At 45.0% G+C, this 7,972-nt stretch overlaps 1 protein-coding gene across 1 annotated transcript in view; it reads right to left on the minus strand.

Annotated features, from left to right (window-relative positions):
• The window catches only part of KCTD1 (potassium channel tetramerization domain containing 1), a 252,253-nt gene extending 252,102 nt beyond the window's left edge, over positions 1 to 151 (minus strand). Inside the window, exon 1 of the mRNA XM_030887285.2 lies at positions 132 to 151. Within this exon, the coding sequence (XP_030743145.1) occupies positions 132 to 140 (9 nt within the window). The 5' untranslated portion in view covers positions 141 to 151. The remainder of the gene's footprint in view (positions 1 to 131) is intronic.
• Between the last annotated feature and the right edge of the window lie 7,821 nt (positions 152 to 7,972).

The raw sequence follows: 7,972 nt of genomic DNA on the forward strand, positions 1-7,972 counted from the left end.
CGGGCCGTGTGTGTGCGAGCGTGCCGCGCTCTCGCCCCATGCCTGGCACATGCGTAAAAGCGAGTTGCGCCCAAAGTCCCAGCCATACCCTCCTTAGCAAATAATAACAAACCCAAACCGTCAGATCTTACCTGAAACATTGAAGCACAAAGTCTCTCTCCAAGTCCCCTTTTCCTTTTCCTCTCCCCCCTTTCCCGATTTCTCTCCCAGCGATCTGCTCGGCTCGCCACACCACAGAGAAATGCAATAGCTTGGCTAAGGTAGACAGAACAAAATACAGAGAAGACTTGCTCCAGGGCTTTGAAACCCCTCAAGGCAAGGATCAGGATACAATTAGCTCGTGCCTCTACCTCCAGTCTGAATCAATCTCCAAAATAAAACTTAAATCAGATTAACTGATCACAGGGCAGACAATTGATCTGCCTCAAAAAGAAAGCTCTACGTATATATGTATAGATACATATAAAGAAGAATTTTTTACCAGATTTTTTTGGGGTGGAAAAACAGTCTCATTCCAGCCTCCAACTTGCTTTTTACCCTCCTCTTGCACAGAAAAGCTGATTTTAATCGTTGTGATTAGTTTTGATGTAACGTTTCCGCGGGCGATTTCTGCAAATGGATGGAGTGTTTCTTTGCCAAAAGAGGGAAAAGCAGCAGATGATGATAATTATAAGGATTGTTGGTTGTTTCTTTTTATTTGTGTTTGGGGCTCACTTTCTCAAGTTGACCTGACATTGCCGTCCCTGTAAGGTCGCACAACTTGTTGGCGAAGATCACCGCCCAGTCTGATCAAAGGATAGGTGATAATTTGGCAATAGAGCAGCACATTTTTGGTTCCTTTGGCGACCCAACGTCCCCAATGACGTGTATAAAAATAAGCACATGCAGTCTGCTTTGCCCCAATCAAGTCTGAATCAGCGCCTGAGGGGGATACACAAACTCATTTCAAATGTTCAACCATGCAGAATTGCAAAAAGATTGAAGGAGTTACACCGCATTTTTTTTTTGAAATAGCAAAATTAAAAGAAAACCTACATTAGGGATAGCCAAGGACCTATCGTTTAGATTTATTTGCGCAACCCTCTGAACACGCCACTCCTCCCTCCTCTTAGTCCCCTTCACCTGGTATCTTTTATAGCAGGGTTTGTATAATTCCATCGTTTTGACGGAAGTGCTGTACCAAGCTAAAGTAACTCCAGCGTAAACACATTTCCCACATTGCTACTCCAGCTCTGACCTCCCCGCCCCCCCCCTCCCCCGCCCTCCCGGGGTCTTTGTTCAAAGACATTGTGCCCAAGCCAGTGGTTATCTTAATTCTTTTTAGTTAGGCTAGGGTGTTTGGTAATAAACTCAAGGGTCCCCTCTGGTTAGCGTTATGCCTTTGCAGGATACTTTTTGATAATGGTATGTTTTTGAGCACTTCACAGTTCATGAATTCAACAACTTTGCTGACATTTCTCATGAAAAAGACCAGGCTGTAAAGCCCCGGATACTTAAAAAAGGAAAGAAAAAAAAAAACAACCCTTCCCCAAACCTCTAAATGGAACCAGACTTAGGCTACAAATACCTGCATTGGCAGCAGTTCACAGGAAGTGTGTGTGTGTGTGTGTGTGTGTTTAAGTCATTTAATCTTTAAGGTAAGCAGTTATCAGCAGACAGAACCAAACTTTTCAAAAATAATAGTTAATAAGACCAGCACTTAACATGAAAGATGACTGTCATAATGACAATTAGGTGTTGGTAGATCTTTTACATAATGTAACTAGTTTGTGTAACAGAGGTGTCCAGTTTGGGAAAATCAGTGCCATATTAAGAAGAATGAATGGCTCAGAAAGCCAAAAGAAATCAAATTATTATTCACAATTCTTCTCTTTCTCATCACACCCTGGGCAACTATATCCCTTGATTTGCAATAAAATAAAATGTTTCCATAAAAAACTTAAATTCATTGAATCAAAACTTTGGTTTTGTCCCCAGATGGTCTAAACACGAATGTAGGAGAATGTGTAAAGGGAAAAGTCTACCCCAATCATTGATATGATGACATAATAAATTCCTGATAGGGCCTTCAGCAACTTCATTTATTTATTTATTTAACCAAAATCAGAGAACCTTGTGTTTGCATCATTGACCTAGAATTGGAATGCTGCCAAGAGACCTTTGCAGGCATGGGGCTCCCCATGCATTTTCCCCAAGGTCAAGACAGACTAGGCCCCAGAGACAGCACTAGAAGGAAGAGGAGGGTGCCAGTGAGCAGGCTCACTTTGAGAAGCTGGGGACACCGTTCGAAATTGTGCTGTCAAGGCCTGAGACAGCCTTCCTGAATTCTCTCTCCAATCTTCCCCCAAGTTTACATAGCACATTCTTTTAGATATCTCTGATGGCTGCAGATCACTGTCCTTTGATAATTAAACTTTGGAAACACCCTCTTACCAACTCCCAACCCCCCACCCCCCATCCCCGAAAAAAATTTGGAACCAGATCTGGGGACTAAGTCGATAATGAAGATGAGCTGTACTGGGTAGTGTCCAAAAAAGAAAGCATATATGAGTAAAACCAGTGAGGTCACTTGTCTTCCAGTGATGCTTAACCTGACTAAAGACCATACTCAAGATATTTTAAGCAATGGGATCATCATTAGAAAAAGGGATGTGCTTTCCAAGAGAGCTATTTTGAAGGAAAATAGTACCAGTTTGAATGTAACCTTCATTTCATGTTACATAATATGTTCATTTTTATTTTAGAAATTAAGGTGCAGTATAGCACCGATGAAACATACAACTTTCCTCTAGTTCTTTAATGCTTCCTACCCCCCACTATCATGACCCCAATTTTACCTTACAAATCCAGCGAGAACAGAGCATGTAGACTGTTACAGATAAGAGCTGGAAACACAGGGAATCCAGGACAGATAAGCCCCTGAGGACCAATAATGACAGTAGTGATACCAGGAAAGTAAGGGTAAGATGGGGGGAGAAAAGGGGAACTGATCGCAGTGATCTACCCATAACCCCCTCCCAGGGGGACGGGCAACAAAAGTGGGTGAAGGGAGACGGAGCAGTGTGAGACATGAAAAATAATAATAATTTATAAATTACCAAGGGTTCGATACCAAGGGCTCAAGTAGACAGAAAATGTTTTGAAAATGATGATAGCAACAAATGTACAAATGTGCTTGACACGTAACAATGATGAGAAATACAACTTTCCTCTAGTTCCTAAATGCTTCCTCCCCGCTCCCACTACCATGACTCCAATTCAACCTTGCAAGTCTGGCTAGACCAGAGGATGTACACTGGTACAGATAGGAACTAAAAACAAGGGAATCCAGGGTGGATGAGCCCTACAGGACCAGTGGTGTGAGTGGTGATACTGGGAAGGTAAAGGGAGAATGGGTAGGAAAGAGGGAACCGATTACAAGGAACTATATGTGACCTCCTCCCGGGGGGACAGACAACCGAAAAGTGGGTGAAGGGAGATGTCGGACAGGGCAAGATATGACAAAATACCAATTTATAAACTATCAAGGGCTCATGAGGGAGGGGGGAGCGGGGAGGGAGGGGAAAAATGAGGACCTAATATCAGGGGTTTAAGTGGAGAGAAAATGTTTTGAGAATGATGTACAAATGCGCTTTACACAATTGATGTGTGTATGGATTGTGATAACAGTTGTATGAGCCCCTAATAAAATGTTTCAAAACAAAACAAAACAAAAAATGTGCTTGACACAATGAATGGATGGATGGATTGTGATAAGAGCTTTAAGAGCCCCAATAAAATGATTGAAAACAAGAAAGAAAGATCTTTCACTTAGTCAGATGGACGTGACTACTGGTGATGCTCTTCTCAAACGGTAGGTCCCTGATGGTCCAAAAGGGTCCAGCCTATTCATTTGATCCTGAGTTTGAGTAGATTGGTCCTAGGGGCGTTATAAACCGCAGAGTGAGTTCTCTATTTATTGTAGAGAGGATCTTTAATTGTCTTGGGTTCATAACGAGAGTCAAGGCGAGGGAGGCGGTGGGAATTCAGAGCCGGAGATTATAGTCTAGAACACAGTTGATGAAAAAGTCTAACAATTATCTTGAAAACTCAGTTGAGATGAATGTGACAGCAAACCTGCCAGTCAAGGAAGATGACGACTTAGACTTATTTTATCCTTTCAAAGGAATCGTTCGTTGAATGGCAGGTGAAAAATCATGTCTGTATTTTGCCAAGTGCTGAACAAGAGCTTGATGCGCTCAGGTAACAAGCTTGGCTGCTGATAGCACAGGTGGAGGCTTGGGGTCTCAGAGAAACACCTTGGGAGAAAAGGGTGGGCCTTTGAAACCTGTAATGAACTGCAGTTTTGCTCTGACACGCCTGGGGGCTCTGTGAGTCTGAATCCTCGGGACAGCCAGTGTGAGAGACAAACGGACACGACTTTACTGCCTGGTACCCACCCGTGTCATCACAAAGGTACCTCAGAGTACTTTGTACCGAACAAATACGCATCTCTATTTTGTAGTTTTTAGAGAGAGAGGTTCCCATCATTAAGGGATTTAGAAAAGGGGTAAAAATAAGTTAAATCCCACCAGCAACCTCACAACCATTGGGTACAGGGAAGACAATGACAATACAGCTGTTAGAAACCAATCCAGAAGAAAACCCAGACTCTTCTTCTCTCCCCCCACCCCCACCCCCTTCTGCCTTTCCCGGGTCACACCAGCAACATGCCTTCCCTCTGTTGGTAAAGGCATAACAATAATGATAGGCTATTTTGAATTGAAATCAGGAGCTCGATTGAAACAAGATTAGCGCAACGGCTGTTCGGAAAGAGCACACGGAACATTTGACGGCGAGCAGGAGCCCTGTTCCAACGTTAACGTGGCCACAGCCCATTTGGTAGAGCTGCAGTCTCTGAACCCTCAGATGGCAGTTCTCACAGAACATCACAGCTTTGTCCAGGGGTAGCCCTCCAGGACATCCTTGGTGGCAATTTGACAAGATGTGAACATTAGTGGCTGAGATGAAATGTGAAATTGAAGAGCCCGCCACTGGAGCAGCCGGATGCTCAGATCCAAGTAAAACAAGTCCCTGCACTTTCCGTAAGCGCTACAGTCTTGGAAACCCACAGGGGCAGTTTGGGCCTGTCCTCTCAGGTTGCTATGAGTAGCATCGACTCAGTGAGCTCCAGGAGGGAGGCAAGAGAAGCCTGGTGCTCCAGGCCACCCTCCACTGTGCGGTGCCGGGGTGTGCGTGGGTGACCGTGGCCAGACAGCCACACTTGTCTCCCTACCTGGTCACTCACTAAATGGTTGTTCTGGAAAGATCCAGTTGTCCCTACCACGAGCCACCAGGCACCAGTGGAAAAAAGGCAAAGCACCTTGTTACGACGTTTTATCTGTGAGCAGGGACAAATCACCTGGTTTTTATCAGCCAACCTGAGACTCCCTATAATGCTCTGGAATGTGCACATGTTCCTGTAGTTGAATCGAAGCATTAATGAGCTCGAGCAGAATGAGTCTGTGAGGCCTAGAGGTTGGCTGTAGACACCACCTGTTTATAATTAGTCTCTGGAAAATAGACGAGTTTTCTAGATCCTGGTCAACGCTGGGTTTGTAAGGCTTCATTCTCTGGGAAGGTAAATGCTCGAACAATGGCAGACGGGTAGACGGGCATCGTTTTCAGTTTGCCTCTATTCTGGATAGAAATAGATACCAAGCCCTTCAGTCTGTTTGGTCTGTGAGCAAAATTTCTTCTGTCATTGTTCAGTGACGTATTGCACTGGTTATGATCTTGCATTATAAAACAATTCAGAGTTGAATGAAGAGATCAAGTGTTCATGTTCGTATTCTTATACAATAAAGGGCCCTGGTGCTGTAGGGGGTTACACAGGGAGCTGCTAACCACAATGTCAGCAGTTTGAAACCCATGTGGTAAAAGATGCAGCTGTCTGCTCCTGTCAAGAGTTACAGTCTGGGAAACCCACAAGGGCGGCTTCGACGCTGTCCTACAGGCTCACTATGAGTTGGAATCGACTCAGTGGTAGTGGGTTTGGGTTGGTGGTTTGTTCAGTTGAGAAATACAGAAGTCGGCACGAAAATAGAGATATGAAGAAAGAGTTATCAATGTGAAAATCTGTATTTCTTACTGCCGTTAGCTCCTGGGCTAGACATTCATGCTGTATATTGTGAATAAATAATCTCAAGTATGTTTTATGACCCTTGAGTTACAATCACACCTCTGCCACCGTTGCAGTGTGACCCAATGAGATATGAATTAAAACTACTATCTTGAAGGGTTATTTTGAGATGAAGTGTGTGGGAAGTATGTAGAACTATGGTTTACATACAGTAGGTTCTCAGTAAATGATAGCAAATATTACGGTTATTTATAGTAGTGGTTGAATAGCAGAACGTTACTGTTCATAGCACACCAATGAGGTGCGATTGTGTAGATTTGGTCTCATTGTGATGCCGTGTGTGAAGCGCACGACCACACCCACCATACGCTTTTTTCAAGCTGTGACTTTATAGAAACAGATGGTCACATCTTTATTTTGAGGCACCTCTGGGTAGGCTTCAACCACCAATCTTCTTGATGCCGACTGAATGAGAGGACCTGCTGTTGGTGTCAGGGGCTGTGAGCTCTTCTCTGACCATTAGCAACCTCCGGGGCAGCAGAATGGCACACTACCTGCTCCCGCACCAAGAATCACAGTCGTTCTGTTTGCCCCCACCTCGGCAGCCTCTGCTTTGCTGACGCCCTACTGTACGGAGCAGGATGTCCTTTTCCTGGGGCTCGGCTCTTCTGCTAACGCGCCCCAAGCACAGGAGACCAGTCTCACCAGCCTGGCTTCTAAGGAGCATTCTGGTTGTACTTCCAAGACCTGCCGCAAGGTTCCTTAGCTGTTTGTCCCATGTGAGATAGCTAGTTTCTCCACATTTCTGTGGTTGATATAGTTTTTAAGATAACGAAACCTCATTTTAGCATTTCATCCCCCAAATCACACGGCCATCTCACTTTTTTCATATGTAAAAATAAAAACCCAAACCCAAATCATTGCCCGCAAGTCAATTCGGACTCACAGCTCTCCTACAGGACAGCGCAGAACCTCCCCACGGTTTCCAGAGCCGTCGTCCGCAGAGAAGCGGGCTGCAACCTCTTAGGTCCCACCAGCGACCTTTCAGTTAGCAACGGGCCACATCACCAACAAACCAAAACACCGCATTCGCTGCCATCCAGTCTATGCCGACCCATCTGACCCTGTAGGACAGGGTCGGGTCACAGAGAATCGCCCCTGTGCGTTTCTGGGACTGTCACTCTTTCCGGGAGTAGAAACCCTGTCTTTTTCCCTTGGAGCGGCAGGTGGTTTCAAACTGCTGACCTTACAGACCATAGCCTAATGTGTAACCACCATCCCACCCGGTTCCCTAAATAATATAAGGTGGGAGGTTTCTCCAAGGTAAATTCTAGGGATGACAAACCATGTGTCTGTGTTAGTGCTTACTGGGGAACACGGTGCTTGTCCCTTTGAGGGTCTTTGATTTTGACAAGAATGCCTCACACATATAAAACAATTAATTAAGCCTTTTGTGTAATTGGCTTGTATGAAAAGTGAGACTTGACTAGAATTCTGCCTTGAACCGCTGTCTTCCTAATTATTTGCTTTTTGTGTTTCAGGCACTATAGAAGCCGTTCAAGCAGGTGCTTCGAAGAAGAAAGGAAAATGCTGTTTTGAGAATCAGAAGAAATGAACTTCAGGGCTGGTCCAATCTGTAAGAAGAGTGCAATCAGTCAGGCATCGGGTGTCCTCCGTGCTCTGTGCCGTGTGTGTGTGTGTGTGTGTGTGTGTGTGTGTGTGTGTGTCACTCCGTGTCCTCCGTGCTCTGTGCCGTGTGTGTGAGTGTCACTCCGTGTCCTCCGTGCTCTGTGCCGTGTGTGAGTGTCACTCCGTGTCCTCCGTGCTCTGTGCCGTGTGTGAGTGTCACCC

Source organism: Echinops telfairi, unplaced genomic scaffold (genome assembly GCF_000313985.2).
Source record: "Echinops telfairi isolate 266 unplaced genomic scaffold, ASM31398v2 ScPeMD7_7400;HRSCAF=8409, whole genome shotgun sequence".
Classification (NCBI taxonomy): Eukaryota; Metazoa; Chordata; class Mammalia; order Afrosoricida; family Tenrecidae; genus Echinops; species Echinops telfairi.